This window comes from Larus michahellis, chromosome 3 (assembly GCF_964199755.1).
Source record: "Larus michahellis chromosome 3, bLarMic1.1, whole genome shotgun sequence".
Taxonomy (NCBI): domain Eukaryota; kingdom Metazoa; phylum Chordata; class Aves; order Charadriiformes; family Laridae; genus Larus; species Larus michahellis.
The window spans coordinates 44,171,702-44,188,301 of NC_133898.1; the positions used below are offsets into that span (position 1 = coordinate 44,171,702).

The 16,600-nt window shown below is 44.1% G+C and overlaps 1 protein-coding gene across 1 annotated transcript in view; it reads right to left on the bottom strand.

The window, feature by feature from the left end:
• The window catches only part of LOC141740747 (protein ELYS-like), a 33,648-nt gene extending 17,714 nt beyond the window's left edge, over nucleotides 1-15,934 (bottom strand). The window contains exons 1-14 of the mRNA XM_074579940.1: nucleotides 15,814-15,934; nucleotides 14,841-15,094; nucleotides 12,963-13,143; nucleotides 11,947-12,154; nucleotides 11,115-11,231; nucleotides 10,070-10,154; nucleotides 6,899-7,049; nucleotides 6,116-6,248; nucleotides 5,847-6,028; nucleotides 5,404-5,465; nucleotides 4,443-4,571; nucleotides 1,164-1,254; nucleotides 986-1,075; nucleotides 683-823 (exon numbers count right to left, since the gene is read on the bottom strand). Coding sequence (XP_074436041.1) covers nucleotides 683-823; nucleotides 986-1,075; nucleotides 1,164-1,254; nucleotides 4,443-4,571; nucleotides 5,404-5,465; nucleotides 5,847-6,028; nucleotides 6,116-6,248; nucleotides 6,899-7,049; nucleotides 10,070-10,154; nucleotides 11,115-11,231; nucleotides 11,947-12,154; nucleotides 12,963-13,143; nucleotides 14,841-15,094; nucleotides 15,814-15,934 — 1,945 coding nt within the window. The remainder of the gene's footprint in view (nucleotides 1-682; nucleotides 824-985; nucleotides 1,076-1,163; nucleotides 1,255-4,442; nucleotides 4,572-5,403; nucleotides 5,466-5,846; nucleotides 6,029-6,115; nucleotides 6,249-6,898; nucleotides 7,050-10,069; nucleotides 10,155-11,114; nucleotides 11,232-11,946; nucleotides 12,155-12,962; nucleotides 13,144-14,840; nucleotides 15,095-15,813) is intronic.
• Between the last annotated feature and the right edge of the window lie 666 nt (nucleotides 15,935-16,600).

Here is a 16,600-nt window from a genome sequence, read left to right on the forward strand (position 1 = left end):
CACATTAGAAATCTTTGTCTTTGCGTTTTTCACGCTGTATCGCTTTCTTATTTGAAGAAAAACCCCACTATCACCACCAAAACAAAAAGCAACCCCTATAAAGAACCAGACTCACTAAAGGCTAAAATAAAAAAAAAAACAAAAACCCCAAAGCCTGAACTACTAAATGCACGCAGGAATAAGACATCTGTTTCTCATGTAGCAGAGATTCTTCTGATAGCAAAGGGATATTCTTTTCTTTTCTCAATAGGCCAAGAACCATTTCTAAGAGAAAAAGCTGTAGAAACTCAAGTAACTTACTTTGCATGTTACTCGTTTACGCTTCCTTCGTATTGTTTAGCAATTTGCAACACGGTGTCTGCATGCAACTAGAACTTGCTAGCTAAGAACTCAAAGGAATACTTTTCAGCAATACCACATTCGGTTGCTGTAATTTCAGCCCAGTTGCCTACTAAGCTTCTCTCTGAATGTAGCCTCCCCCACCCCCTTGCATAAGCTCCACCATAAACTGTTGCCCTGAACTCCATGCGTGTTTTGTGGTGGTCCCAAGCGCTCAGCTTTAAGCCCCTTCTCCCAGCTAAATGTGACTGTCTTCCAATCCTCAAAAACAACAAAAGCCCATGTTGCCACAATTCCAAATCTTAATAAAACATACCAAAGATTTTGTAGCACTACTACAAACCTTTTTCAGTAAGCTCTTGTGCTTCTGTGAGAAAACAGTTTAAGACCGTGCTAAGGTTGCTCAAAAGCAACTGGCAGCGCTGGAGAGACCGTAATGTCTGGGGGTCAATGAAGTTGCAAGAGCCATCAAACAGCGGAACACCTTTTCAAGAATAAATATTAAATCGTTAGCCGACAGAGCAATTCCAGAGTTTCAAGGCGCACTTCAAGGACCGCGTGCAATATCCTATAGCGGCGTATTACTGAGGAAGCTCAATCAGAAAGAACGACTTTAGGTTTGCAGAATGACTACACTAGTACTCACAGATTTGGTCAAATTCTTCCTTTGTAGAGATCACTTGGTTCCATGTCCACTCAAGAACAAACCGTAAATTACCAGCAGACCTCGGCTGCTCTTTAAACAAAGAGAACAAAAAAGAAATGAATCAACAGGCTCCAACTCAAAGAGGTACCACGTAAAAAAACAACGTTCGAAGTATTACCTTCAGATATCCAATGTTTAATGCATCCAGTCAGAAGTCCCACAGAACCTGTCTGGACAGCAGCTGACAATACTGCTTCCAGCTGCTCCTCCTAAACGTAACAGACAAACTCAAATGAGAATCTTACCTACTTGCACCATGTGAACCATCAACAGTAAATGTTTCTTTCTAACTGCATACTCATTCAGACATCACAAAGTCAATCAGGACACAGGCCAGGAATGCCACGTCCTTTCTCTTAATTCCAGCCACAGGCTGGACTGCTCACTGCTCTGAGGAACACATTAACACACTTTTCCTCTGACATTTCAACTTACTGCAGCCTAATTCTAATCTTTCTTCGCGTGCCTCTGCATTACAGTCTTCACGTACTGAGTTCCAACTATTTTCAGAAACATCCTCTGCTATCACCTGTTACGCATTCTGTGCATGTAGGTTTGCCATTGGAGTGCACGAAGGGGGCAGAACAAATACACTGTTTGCTTGGAAACACTTGAAGCTACAGCCAAGCAGTTTTCTAGACTGTGAAGACATGAAGCAGGTCTCATACCCAAAAACACTGTTAGAATTTTCAGTCAGCCAGAAAATTAAGTTATAAGTCATCCAGAAAAGGAAGGTCAAAAAAAGCGTACCCCCTCCACGAGCAGCACTGGCAAATTGGTAACAATGCCCAGTGACTGGAAAAAGGGAAACACTGCACCCATTTTTAAAAATGGTAGAAAGGAGGACCCTGGGAACTACCGATCTGTCAGCCTCACTTCTGTGCCTTGGAAGATCGTGGAACAGATCTTCCTAGAAGCTATGCCAAGGCACACGGAGGACAGGGATGTGATTTGAGACAGCCAGCATGGCTTCACCAGGGGCAAGTCCTGCCTGACCAACCTACTGGCCTTCTATGATGGAGTGACTACACCAGTGGACAAGGGAAGAGCTACGGGTTCATTTACCTGGACTTCTGTAAGGCCTTTGACATGGTCCCCCACAACATCCTTCCCTCTAAATTGGAGAGACAGGGATCCAATGGGTGGACTGTTTGGTGGCTGAGGAATTGGTTGGATGGTGGCATCCAGAGGGTAGTGGTCAATGGCTGCATGTCCAGATGGAGATCAGTAACAAGTGGTGTCCCTCAAGGATCCATATTGGAACCAGTACTGTTTAGGATCTCCATCGGTGACATGGACAGTGGGATCAAGTGCACCCTCAACAAGTTTGCAGATGACAGCAAGCTCAGTGGTGCGGCTGACATGTCTGGAGGATGGGATGCCATCCAGAGGGACCTGGACAAGCTCGAGAAGTGGGCCTGTGTGAAGCTCATGAGGTTCAACAATGCCAAGTGCACCTTGGGCAACCCCCAGTATCAATACAGGCTGGGGGATGAAGGGATTGAGAGCAGCCTCGAGGAGAAGGACTTGGGGGTACCGGTGGATGAAAAGCTGGACGTGAGTCAACTGTGCACGTGCAGCACAGAAGGCCCACCATATCCTGGGCTGCATCCAAAGAAGTGCAGCCAGCAGATCGAGGCAGGTGACTGTGCCCCTTGGAGGGCTGGAGCACCTCTCCTGTGAGGACAGGCTGAGAGAATTGGGGTTGTTCAACCTGGAGAAGAAAAAGCTCCGAGAAGACTTTATTAGGGGTTTCAGTAGTTAGAAGGCGGTTATGAGAAAGATGGGGACAAACTTTTTTGCAGGGCCTGTTGCGATAGGACACAGGGGTAACGGCTTTAAACTAAAAGAGGATAGATTCAGTCTAGATATACAGAAGACATTTTTTACAACGAGGGTGGTGAAACACTGGAAGAGGTTGCCCGGAGAGGTGGTAGATGTGCCATCCCTGGAAACATTCAAGGTCAGGCTGGATGGGGCACTGAGCAACCTGATCTAGGTGAAGACGTCCCTGCTCACCGCAGGAGAGGTTGACTACATGATCTTTTAAGGTCCCTTCCAACCCAAACGATTCTATGAATTTTCTGAAATAACAGAAAAGAAGTGAAATATTTCCATCCTAATAGGTTTAAATTTTAGGCTCTTCAAATACTGGATTATAATGTAGTGCTAATCCTTTAGAAGAATAATTCACAGGTATGCACAGACGCGCGATATTAAGTAGTAGCTTGTCTCAGCTGGAGTTCTCATACTTCTTTCAGATGAAAGGATCCCTCAGAAAACTTTACTTTGGGGTTTATTTATTTCGGGGGGCGGGGGGGGGGGAGGATGGGAGAGGGGAGATTTGTTTGTTTGTTTTTTTAAACACATTGAAAAGTATCTTTCCCTTCCAGACAAAATCATGACATTCAAAGCGATTTCTACACATTAGAAGACACATGAGATATTTCCACCTTTTCTGAATACTGGTTTCAGGCAAGGAAACACACCAAATACTGCTCACAGTGGCAAACAAAACTGCAAAGCAAGCTTCTTGACCCTACTTCTGAAATTTGTCTTCCTAACACTCACAGGAAATCCCTGCTCAAATGCATAACAAGCCTGATGTAGAATCCAGGAGACAGGAAGAGGAGGGCAGCGGGAAGGCTGCTCTCCCCTTCCTGCTGATTGCTCCAGGGAAAGGTTGGTGCATTGCAAATGGAAAACCTATGGCAGGGGGAGTGAAGTCACTGTGGTGGCATAAAGCACACAGAAGGTAGCGAGTGTCATGAGATAAAGGTGATTAAGGTGTTGCAGCTGCAAGAGGGCAGTCTCAGAGGAGCAAATTGGGCTACTGCAGCACAAGGCAGAGGCTACAGAGGTGAAGATCCGCCCGGAGAGGATGCAGAAAAGCCTACCGATGAAGGGAAAACGAGGGCAAGCCGTGAAGAAATTGCCAGGGAGAGCTGACAGCAGTAATCCTTTACCACAGCCCACTTCCTTGGAAGCAAATGATCACGTACAGTGACAGTGCAGCAAGCCGACGTCTGCAAGAGCTCGCATCCCAGTGAGACGCCCCCATCGTCGGCTACTGCACTGAACCACTGCTTTGAGAAACTGACAGGGATGGGGGTTACTCTGGGGGACACATGCGTTATGTTGGGCATGACCAGCACTGACTGCACGCTTCCTTGTGCGCATCTGTGTGTGGCACCGAATTAAGAGAGGGGTCTCTAAAGACAGATCTCTTAGGGCTGTTCCCAGTCAAAGTCACTACTTTGGATCTAAGGATACGGTTACTTCTGCTAGCTCAGGTCAACACCTGTATTTCAAATTGGAGTATCGTGTCTTGTAGCCCCTCCAGCCCTGTCAGACCAGATGGATGTACTTCCCCCTTGATTCCCTCATAGGCACTCACCTGACTCAAACTGGATGGCTGGACATCAGCTGGTCTTGGAGACAGCAAGCCAGCTACAAGACACCTATTGTAGCTATCCTGAATGGCTTCCCATACTGAAGGACCAGATTTCTTCAAAAAATTCAAGGTCTGAAACATCGATCGAAAACCACAGATTAAGACAGCATTGTTATTCCGTCACTACGCTTCTGGATAACCTCTAAAAGGAAGAATCTAAATGTTCACTGACACCGTCAGACAGCCTGAACCACTAAGATGCTTTAGGTTAGCAATCTGCGTAATTAAGTCTTTTCTACCTTCTCTGTCTATACACAGGCCTTGCTCTTTCCCTCAACACTGACACAAAATACATTCTATATAAGCTCAGCTAACATGCAGCTTCACGCTTTGGAAGATCCTTTCCATGCCTATTCGTATGGAAGCCGATTCATGTTGGAAACATTTAGTGAGCTGAAACTTCACTCAAAATTATCTGTCACAATCTGTGCCGTGGCTCAGAAGTTATAATTTGGCCGAGTTTGGGAGAAAACAAAATTTTCACTCCTCAAACAGTTATGTGATTTTTCATTTTCTCCATTCCCTCCTTTTTCAAGAGAATCGGGGATCAAAACTCTAACTCAAGACTATGCAGGCAGTTCGACTGAGGGGCAATAAAGAAGTAACACCTTTCCCCGCCTTCTACAGTGGTTTTGTTCTTGCTCCTGGAGCAACGTTGCGTTCCTTTCTAGACATTCAATCCCCGATCGTGCTTCAAGAGGAGACAACGGCAGTTGTACAGTCCCAAGAGGGGACCTAAAACATTACCATTTGCATACAACTGGCGACAGGATACAATTGCAACTATGCGTGTGGACGGGCAGGATGAGCATGAAACGGTCCCTAACACGGAAAGCAGTGCAACAGAAAACTTAGAAAAGCTACATCTCCTGCCACTCGCAATAAAGATACAGTAAAAGATCACCTCCTTCTGGAAGCCGGTGCAAGTCATGTGAACGACTCCGGAGGTCAGCAAGCACGTACCATCTGCAGAAACAGGGAACGTTTGACAACCTTCCGTACTCTCACAGTTATGGCATGACCAGTTTACATTTTTTATACACCGGTATCTAGAAACATATAACTGAGTGCTTTGAGCTTCAGTTCACAGTCATTTCAGGCTATAACCAGCACCACTTCACCGGCTACATTACAAAAGCACCAAAACTCAGCCGGCTGTCAGATATGTTCCACAATAGCAAATACCTTGTCAGTACAACGCGATCAGAGTTGGGTTTGGGGGGGACTGGGTGTTTTTTTGGTTTGGTTTGGGTTTTGAATGACAAACAATGACTGAACAAGAGAACCAATGAATGGCATTTGACCTCATTTTAAGCTTATCACTCTCAAAAGCAGTGAAATACCTACCAAAGTTATAGTTGCCTGGATGAAAAAACCGCTCAGGTGGTGGATAAGAAGGAGGAACTCCCCGACTTAGACTCCGCTCATGGACCAGAATATCCAAAAGGAGCTTCGGAGAAGTCACGCTCACTACGGTATCCAGCGACCACAGTGCAAAATAGGGGCACTCATGAGGGAATTCTTCCGGCCTTAAAGAAAACAAGCGCGTAAGCTAAATGCCGACATTCAAATGAATTATTGGCAGGCATCTGGAAAACTACTGAAGAAAAATCTACCTTACTGAATCTGGCATTTGAGCAGAATACCAGCGATTAATGTCAAATACACCCAGGTAAGTAGATGGTTTTCCCTGACCGTACGTATTCACTTGCCAACTGAAGACTGAGACACTGGTGTCAGGAGACGTGACTGTAAAAGACAAGACATTGTTTCTGACTTGTAGAAAATACGATAGATCCGATAGTTTTAAAACACCACTTTCTATTTTGGCTTCATTCTGTTCTGTCACTCGTGAAACACAACACTTCCTAAGAGTGATTACAGTAATTACGGAATAGCAAACATCTCTGTGATAGGTTTCAGTCACACTGCCCCTTTTTCTTGTCCCCTCGTCCAGATCACTGGTCAAGATACTAAAGAGAAGTGGCCCCAGTGCAGTGCCCTGGGGAACAGCACTTGTGACGGGCTACCATCTGGATGCAGATGCGGACATCGGTTTGAAGAAGGGAAAAAATTCTGGTAACATTCCTAAGCAATGGAGAGTTTGAACTTCTTGTTCAAAGATGGCAGCTGGAGGAGTAAAACGACTGACCATCATCATACAAACGGCCCCACCATACATCGCGATAGCATGTCAGCAAGCATAAAATAAAACCCACTTTTTCCCTTAAAGAAGTCCCACATAACTTAAGCATCCATTTTTTCTTCGTAAATAATCCCAACAGTCTAGTCTATGCAGATAGGCAAGACTTTCAGACTGTGGGGACAGAACAGCATTCGTTGCTTAGGTTCCAAAAGCACTTCTTTTAAAATCACCAAACACGGACATCAGAACAAACCTTCATTTACGCTATCCTCTCCGTCAACGTCGCTGCGGAATTTTTCGACAGTCTGGCAGCTGATTAATTTCGTACTCCTCGTCTGGCCTCTCAAGGGAAAGACTCCACCCGTGAGATCTAAACTGAACTTTTTGCCACGGTATTCCAAACCCTGGGGGAAAAAATCAGAGAAGAGAGCAAAGGTCATTCTAAGATAAAAACATACATTATGGCTAAATATGAAAGACAGTCTAACAGAATAGGCTTATTATACTGTGTATTTCGCATGAGCCTATTTCTGATGGTAAATAGAAACTACGCCTGACATGCAAGAGAATGCAGTGTCAAATCGTAACGGGTAAGTTTGGCTGTAAAGGCTTTGCACTTTTTCAAAATTTAGAATTTCCCTAACATTATTCAGATCTGAACATGTTTTGCAGAATTCCTTGCGACATCCAAGAATGTTCTTTATAAAAATAAATATATCGCTACAAAGAGATATCTAAAATGATGCAACACACATGCATGCAAAGCTCTTTGCTCCATGTCTTGATTGCAGAACTGATGAAGTTAGAGAAGCCCCAGCATTCGAGCAGCTAAAGCTGTCAAGAGGTATTTTCTATGGGCACACCACCAGAGTGACCGTGCACCCCTCTCTAGTTACTGTGAGAACTTCATACTGATTAGCAATCTTCTTTCAAGCCACGTAAGCTATGACAGCTCCTCCTCTCATCTTGTCAGAGACTAACGGGTGAAATATCCCTCAGCTCCTTCACCAAGCACAGCCAACAGCAAAAGGGAAAACCAGAAAGGACACGGGGTGCACGTGGCCAAGGCTTTTAGCATCACGAATTACTACACAGTAAACAAACTAATTTTGAGATACACAGAAACCCCGGCACGATTGTGTTGAACCTCTGATAGCGCCATTTTTTAAGTAAGCGTGAAGTGAAATACCGTCTTTCCAAATACAGCATTCATTCAAACTGTCTACCATACAACACATGAACGGGTGTACTGGGGACAAATAGCAGCTCTATAATTAAAAAAAAAAAAAAAAAGGAGGGAAAAAGAAACCCAACCCACACAACCCATAAACTGATAACGCCACATTCTACCCAAGTTTCCTAAACTTGCAGAGCTCTGAAACGAACTGGCATGAAACCACACATTCCCGTATGATCTCATAGGATACATCTAATTCACCTAATCTGAGAAGAGGCGAGCTTTCTCTTAATGATTCCAGGAAGTGTTACAAATAAATATGAAGGTTGTCTAAAAAGAAAAATTAAATAATTAAAAAAAGTCTTTCATAACTAAAAAGAAAATGCTTCTGAAGCAAAGCAGTGCATTTTAAACTTTCCACGCCGGGCAAAGTCATTCTAAGGAACTCCATTGTATGGGAGATGTTAAGTAATGACTCCATTGACTAGCAAAACACAAAAACAAGTTTTCAAACGAGATGCACTGGTCAAACTCTGATATCAAAGTAGAGAGTGTATACTCTGCCCATCCGCAAGCATTGTGCAGAACGAGGGTAAAGATGCGCTCTACGATCGTGATTTGATGCACCAGATTTAGCAACTGCTGCGACAGTACAAAAAAGGTCTTTGGAAGCATTACTTAAACATACCTTTCTGTTTAATTACTTAAGCAGACTTAAACCAGCCTTGAAGGCAATGGAGACGAGAGTTTGACACGCATATAGAAAAACACAGTACCACATGTTCCATAAGTCCTATTTGTGACTCTTACCATGACACACAGTCAAAGAGGCACTGCTTCATAGCCTCAAACCTAATTCCTGGAACAAAAAGCACTGCTGTATTGAAAAAGTCTTTTGAGCTCCTGTGAACTCTATCCAATGAACAAGGATCAACAGTAGATTCCTCCTTCTTTACTCAAACTTGGCCTAGCAAACGGGAGACACTTAAATTTTCTACCCCTGAAGATGGACAAGAAACTTGACTCAGACAGCCATGCAGGCAGACAGTCATGTAGTACTAACCAATCTGTGACTACAAGGAAGTGTTCTGAGACTAAAAGTATCCGCTGTGGAGCACAGGTCCCGCACATCAACAAAGATAAAGAGATAGCATCCAGCACGCGATGAATCACTGGAAGATCCTTCTACTTGGTCACCGTGATAGATAATGCATTTTAAAGAAACACCACCTTTTCCAAACACCTAACCTCTATCTATGCAAAAGCAACAGTGGCAAATGAGGAAGCACCTTTCCTACACATAAGCAAAACACTCAAAATCTAAATTAATCCAAAAAAATCAAAAGGCACAGTCCCTACAAAAACCAGAGTACCACGATACAAGAGTCACCCCTGTTTCGTTCCATAGCTATTGAGAATATGCAAGAGAAAGTACCAAATCAGGAGGAAAGACTTGCTCTGAACTAAGATTACTGTCCCCTCAAAAAGATTTTGGAAGACTTCCAGGCGTACAACTGAATGGAATTACACATCTAACAGATGCGCCTTGTCTCTGTTAGCTATCTGAGATACAAGGATACCTCACATCTGTATTTTAAACGCATCCTCCTTGGAGCCAGATCTAACATTTAGGTACACTCTTCTGACCAAATTACATATTTTCCTGGCTTTAAGAGTAGATTGAATAGGTCACCCAGCCAAAAAGAAGAACGAGTTATCTTTACAGCTACTAAGTGTCAGGATCAACACTGAAGAGACACTGTAGGTGCATTTCATGTGAGAAGTCCGGCTGACAAAGCTCTAAGGGAAACCAAGAATATAAAACTGAAGATCAGCAAAGACTAGAGTATGACTGTATTTTAAGAAAGGGAGAGAGACAGAAGCTTATTCAAGTCCGAAGCTTGGTTAAACCAAGCGATTCAAGGCCCAATCTTCTCTTCCTACATGCCATTCGTTTGGTATTTCAGAATAATTTTATTTGCAAAAGCCGCGTCCTCTTCAGGAATTTCATTTATACGGGCTCTTTGCAGATGAATCTAGCTGGAACACACGACACTGCAGTATAAAATGGTACGCCTTCTTTCCAAAAGGTATGGACAAAGGCCGTGCCCAAGAAGACTCAGCAAAACATTATTATTTTTTCAGCCAGCTCTGAAGTTTGATGGTAAATCTCACCCCTGTAACTCAACTGATACTCCCTTAGAGAAAATTACTATTGTCTGCTTTTCCCACGCATGCACCTCTTACCTCATACATGACTTGTCCTGAGGCCACGCGTTTTCTGTCACCAAACGCTAACTGCAGCAGGTGTAAACTCACCACATCGCCTTCGCTGAAAAAGGGATAAATTATGAAATTTGGTTACAAAGCTGCTTTATAGTCCTCATTGTCGTGTTAGTAGACCTAGACGTTTTCTTAATAGCATGCTCCCGCTGAAAAGAACACCACCTCTTCCCAAAACATGATCATCGGCCACATTTAGCCACTGAAACATGAAGGAGGGCGTTTTGACACTAACAGCTTCAGGGGCAAAAGCCAACCGTACAATTGGAAAGCTGTAATATGTTGTATGGACTAAGAATTGTTGGAAATAGTTCTTCACAATGAAGAGTTCTCCATCAAAACTGCTTTGAAGTCAAATTTTAAAAGACTGCCACTCTACCAACAGCTGAGCTGATGGAATCGCTTGCTGATGCAGAAAGAGAGATCTCTCTGCCCTTCCCTTACCACCAAAGTTCCCCTCCCCCTCTTGCACACCCTGCACCCTTCCAAGTCCGATTTGATTCAGCAGAACAGCAGGAACCCATTGGCTTTTCTGCTGAATCGTTTTCTGCCAGGGGAGCTGCACTGGCTCACCAAGGCTCCACAGACTGCTGACGCTGGCACAAGGCCATCGGCAATACTGTCACCGCCGCCTTTAGGGGCGGCAGGCTGTTGTGTGGGCACGTCTGGTGTTCTAGATCTGCAGCCTCAACTGCTCCTAGTGGTATTTTAATACCACGGTGTGACTATCAAACAAATGATGAAGCGGTCATCGAGGAACAAAAGCAAACCATTTGAGAATGCGAGCAGAAGAATGTGGCCACTGTTGCTTTGCCTTCTGACAGAAGGCAGGAACTAGTAGGTCCCTCTTCACGTCTGGTAAATCCTGTAAAAATTGCATTCTAAGTTTAACACCCTCCGTACCGGAAAGAATCGCAGACACACAACAAATACACATGTTCAACTGTATGGGAACAAATATCCTTAAAAACAAAAAGAATTAATTCAGTGGCTGATAGTTTTTATTCACCTTTCCTGCGTAGACTGAACAGCCCACAAGTAGCAACAATTGCGAGGATCATTCTCAGGCTCTTGAAAAGTGACAGCATAGACAGGAATCCTCCCTCCTTCAAGCTGAGAGTGGTGCCTACAGGTTTAGGGGAAAAAAAAGCAAAACGAAAAAGAAAACAAAAGGTGAGCCTAGTGGCCCAAACACAGGTAGTTTCTCGTTTCTTGGACTACGTCAAGCATTGTTCTTCCTGACTTCTGAACCTTATTTGTACCTCCACACTCTACTCTTGCCACCTAATTATTCCTCCACTGTCTATTTATGCATCCAACAGCTTCTGGGGAGTCAGTGCAGATCTGCTGAAGGGAATCCCGACCAGAAGTTAGCCAAATATTTCAGGTGAGATTGCTCTTTCGGCCAAAGCTGACATGCAGGAAAGAATACATTTTTCAGGCACAGGTCAGCTATTGAGTTTTCATGTCTCACTAGTTTCACCCTGGACACTTTAGAGAATATCGGCACCAAAATCACATCACTGACATACTTCAGCCTTTCAATGGATGCCCCAGTTGCAGTAACCGGTTCTGAAAACCCCAGGAAGCATGCTTTCCACAATTCCTCAATCCACAGGCACAATAAGGAAAACAATCCTAGTCCACTGGGGAGAAGGCGGACCACTTGATCCAGGTATGACTGAAAAGTTACGTCAGAAGAGGATTTCTGAACGTGCCAAGATTATACTCATACTCACTTCAGTCCCTGAAAAAGTTCTCTTTACATCCACATACTTCCTTAAGCAACAAATCGAGAGCCCCACACCTCCAGGCATGGCCAAGTGTAAAGGCCTACTTACTCTCTCTTCAAAGTTTTCATATTCCAGAGCGACAGGTAGCCATCCGAGAAACCCACAACGAGCTGGTTGCTTCTGCTTATGTAGCACAGGGCTGATACTGCTGTTCCGGAAGCATTTTGTAGTTGAAAACAGAGACACCTCCCTTCGCTGGTCGCAGTTTCTCTTCTTTGTGCAACTTCAGCAGGATTTTTAGTGACAACTTCTAGGTCTACACACACAAAACCAAGCAATAAATGAATACGTTATGCCACTTAGGCTGCATTTTAGGCACTGACGTGACAACCCCTATCATCTAATGCTACCGTGCCAGGCAAAATAGCCATTTATGCAACACTTTTTTTTGCCATTTCCATTATGTATGTCTTCAAAGAACATAAGAACTCTCGGATCAGACAAGTATTCTCACTCACATTTGAAAGCTGGGTAAAAGCGTAACCTTAATAACGTAACCAAATTCTTCCTGGACTCTGAAAAGCAGGAGTTTGGGCCTCGTGATGAAATTTGAAGTGGCACCTCGTGTTTGAAGTGGCACCAATTTCTGAAGCTGCTGTTGTAATAGCCAAAACGGTGTATGCAATCTGAGTACACCTATTCGAGATTTCATTCATCCAAATGCATGGGTGTTGGTAAGTGGGGTTTATTTTAAAAAACAAGCCCAAAATTTGCCCCAAGTCAATTAACACAAGCAGAAGAGCATTCCCGGGAAACAGGGCTCCTCCAACACAACTTCCTACCAGGCGGCCGCACCGGCTCACGTGGCAAAATTCCTACACCTCTCTGGCAAGAATCATAGTGGCACAGGGATCTTGGTGGGAGGGGGCATTTACAACACTGCGAGGAGCAGTCAGACACTCCCAGGTTTAATCAGGTCAGGACTATACGATGTCAAACTGCCACCTGTAACCAGTCGTCAGAAATGTCTGACACAAGGGTCTTCAAAGTGGGATGCATACTGTTTCGTTAGAAGACAGAAGTTTTCTTGCGTTTAAATTCATGTGGAAAAACTGCAGGCTTACCCAATGCTTCGATATCATTCTGAGTGCAGGAGCAATCATCCAAACTAAGGTCAACCAGAAGTAGATGGCCAGCATCTGTAGCCACTGCTGCCACCCCAAAGAGCCATCGCAGACTCTGATGGAGGTGCTGAGTGCTCACGCTGGGTCCTCCGTGATTCGCTATGGGTTCTATAGCGGTTACCTACAGGAAAACTACAAGTTACTATTTGAGCTCTTTGACAAGCTCAATGGAAAAAGTAAATACAGGAGCATCAAAGCATTGTTTGCAATTAGATCAAGAAAAGAGACAAAGACAAAAAAGCCCCGTACAAAAACCTGTTACTGCCTTCCATTTACTAGATTTCCTGCGGGTAAGTGACTTAACTTCAACTTAAATGGGGCATTCTATTAGTACAGCTTAGCAATTTCCATTTCCTACTTCGCAGTAATTAACTGGAGGAAAACACAGAAAATCAGTTATACGCAAGAAACTTTATCATATTCAAGGGGCTTAAGACAGACAAACACAACTACATCGAGGTCTCCCACCGCTCACAGCCCACCAGCACCGCGATACGGTCTATGCCTTCTTTGACAAACGGGCGTTAGGATAAATCAGGGCTCGAGAGTCAGACGAGGCAGCGGCCAAGTTGCATGGGAGACACACCATTTCCATGGGAGTGAAACGTATTTAGAAAGCGTTGAAGGGAGAGACCAGCTTAGTAAAATTCACACTAGTCCGCATTTAGAAGAAAAGTAACAACCACATAAAGGAAAAGAAGCTTTAAATGCACACCAGCGCTTTCACGAATGTTGAGAAAAATGTTAAAAGCCAGCCTAAAGCAGCAGCTTCTCAGATAAAAAGGTGACTCCACCTAAAGGAGGAAGCGCACGCTGCTCTTTCACGTGCCCAGCAGTCTGCACGCAACTGTCTCACAAGGCGAAGACAGACCTTTCAGCACACGTTGCAGCACATCCCAGGACAACACTGACTGCTAGAGCAGAGACACGAGCACACAAAGACTCCTGCGCTAAAGCTGCACGTATTTCTCTCTCTCAGTGACCCCAATACGAATGCTTACTACTAGTCATCACACTGTAGCATTACAAACAAACAAAACTCCACCTGTATTCTAGCAAGTCAAACCAAAGCAGCTGATGGAAAGCTGGCTAAGAAGTTAGTTAGTTAGTTGTTGCAGATTCTAAGATGATAAAAATGAATCTTGATGTTCTATTGACTTCCACCGATTCTTGTTTACATTGAGATAATGAGGCTAGGGGACACACATCATTTGAGTTTCTGGGTTACAGAAGACAGAAAACATCAGCAACATTACACCAGTGTGTCCCATCTACACAAACACACTAGTCAGAGAGCAGAGATTCAAGGACTGCAGGCTGAAAGGTGACCTCCCAACAATCTGTCAGATAACTCACTAGAGGCTCTTTTTTCCTCTCCTAAGTCAACAGAAAAATGTGTTCTCCTCAGCCTGCTTGCTAGGCTGAGATTCAAGGCAATGTGTCGAAGTCATTTACAGCACAACTATGGAATTCTGAGCCATTTTAAAGACGGTATTTCTGATGGAAATCAAGCAATTAGGGCCAAAAAAAGGTGCTTTTCAATGCCTTTTTGTGGAAGGAGAGAATCAGGTAACTCTGTGCTCTACAATAAAACCAGAAAACTTGTTTTACTCTCAGCAAACTCCAACAATAATGGCACATTAAGCCCAAGATTTTACAGCAACGCCGTCTTGACTGGATACTCTCAAGTGACAGGATGTTAACGCACAATAGAAAAAATACCTCCTACAAAGAGACGCTCCAAAGCTTGTCCTAAAACAGGCCTACCCAGCACCTAACAACATCAAAGCTTCGTTTCTCCAATTAAAAAGTACCTACCCTCCCGGGAAGAACAACTGCTTTAACCACTCTTGAGAGTCCAAGGTCGTACAGACAGAGAACACTTCCCTCTGCGTCTTCCAACCCAACCAGCAGTCCAGTTCTCTTCTCCCAGGAAAACTCCTTCACCACACGAACAGTGGGAGGCTGTTCATTGACTCCACTGAAACGGTACGCAGAGAGCCGCTCTCCTGTCACAGAGTTCACCACCTCAAGGTGAGGACCACGTGCCAACCACGCCAGGCCGTTTCTCCCTGTGAGAGAAAAGAAAGAGGACTGAAGCAAATGTCCAACGGAAGACTGAAAACAGCTGAAAAAAAATCACAGTGCCTGCCCCTTTCCTTCAATAAACGTACCTAGCAGAGGAAGACCGACCTACCTCATTCTAGTCAATGATTCAAAATCACCCGTTGAAATCCCCAAGCAATCCCTCCTAAAATTAACCACCTTGTTATTTTGCATTTGTACTTGTCATTCCCGCACCGAAGAATCTGGGTTGTTTGGGATAAAGATTACAAGGTCCTGATCGACAGCCTTTATACCATATTCGCCTTGGTTTTGCTAGAAATGATCTAAACACATATGGGAATACAAGTCTTAGAGCGTAGAGGAAGAATCGAAGGCATTTTGTTTCACTGAACTACTGCCAGCCCAAAGGAAGTATGAGCTCAATCCCTGCATTTACACTCAGGTAGATAGATTCTACCTGGTCTTAACAGAAGCCTAGACCTCCAGATAGGCACCCAGCTCTACTGTCACATCGCCTGGAAAGTCCACTTCAAAGTTTAACTATACTCACGTTTTAATATTAGCATTTGTCATCGCTGAAGCACCCTTTTTGTTCTCTCTCTCTAAACAGGATGCCTCTTAACAGCACCAACCTGACACAGCTGATACGATGACCTGAGGCTTCAGGTAGCCTCCAGGCAAGAACAACTTTATACCGAGACCAAATTTAAAGGAAAATGCTCACCTCCAGAAAACCTCCCGCACAGCACAGAGCCAAGGGTTCCCTCATCTTCCCCAAGTGCCTGAAGAGTCACCTCTGGAAACTGCAGCAGACTGCTCGTTACCTCAGCTGTTAGGTCTTGCATTCTTCGCTGTAAATACAGGAAAAATTTGCACAACTAGACTCACGTCAGCCAGAACTATTCTTGAGAGTGACAGAAGTTTCATCAGTATGCAGTGAAAAATCCCCTAGACATCACCTCTAGCTCTTTTCCTTGCAAATAATGGCACTCGGGAGACTTTTTGCTCTCCCAGCAGAGCAAAAGGAGAATCCTTTGCTTTTCTGATGCCTGTGAGATCACCAACAAAAAGTGACCCAGACGTATCAACAGAGAAATAACAGGAAAAAGCCCAATACACTGAGTTCAAGTCTACTCACACAGGTTAGGAAGATGGGAGCTGAGAAAAATCAGATTTTAAAAAGCTTCTCAGTAACAGGTACAACTTTCCATTTGTCCTTTCCCTTGATTTCGTACTTTACCCTTTGTTACTTATTGTCAGTTGTCTTCTAGCAGCCAAAATTACCATTGGTCTTCACCTTAGGTACTTATGACTTCCAAACTATTTCCAAAGAAAGGAGCGTACCACGAGTCACAGGCTGAGGATAGATTTTTGCATTAAAAAGCTCCAAGAAGAATAAACATGGAGAAATTACATGTTCAAGCAGAATCACATTCAGCCAAGTCAGGGTTCAGGGACGTCAGTTTTGACTGACGGTAGTACCTGAAAATCCGTTTCAAGGGCCAACAATG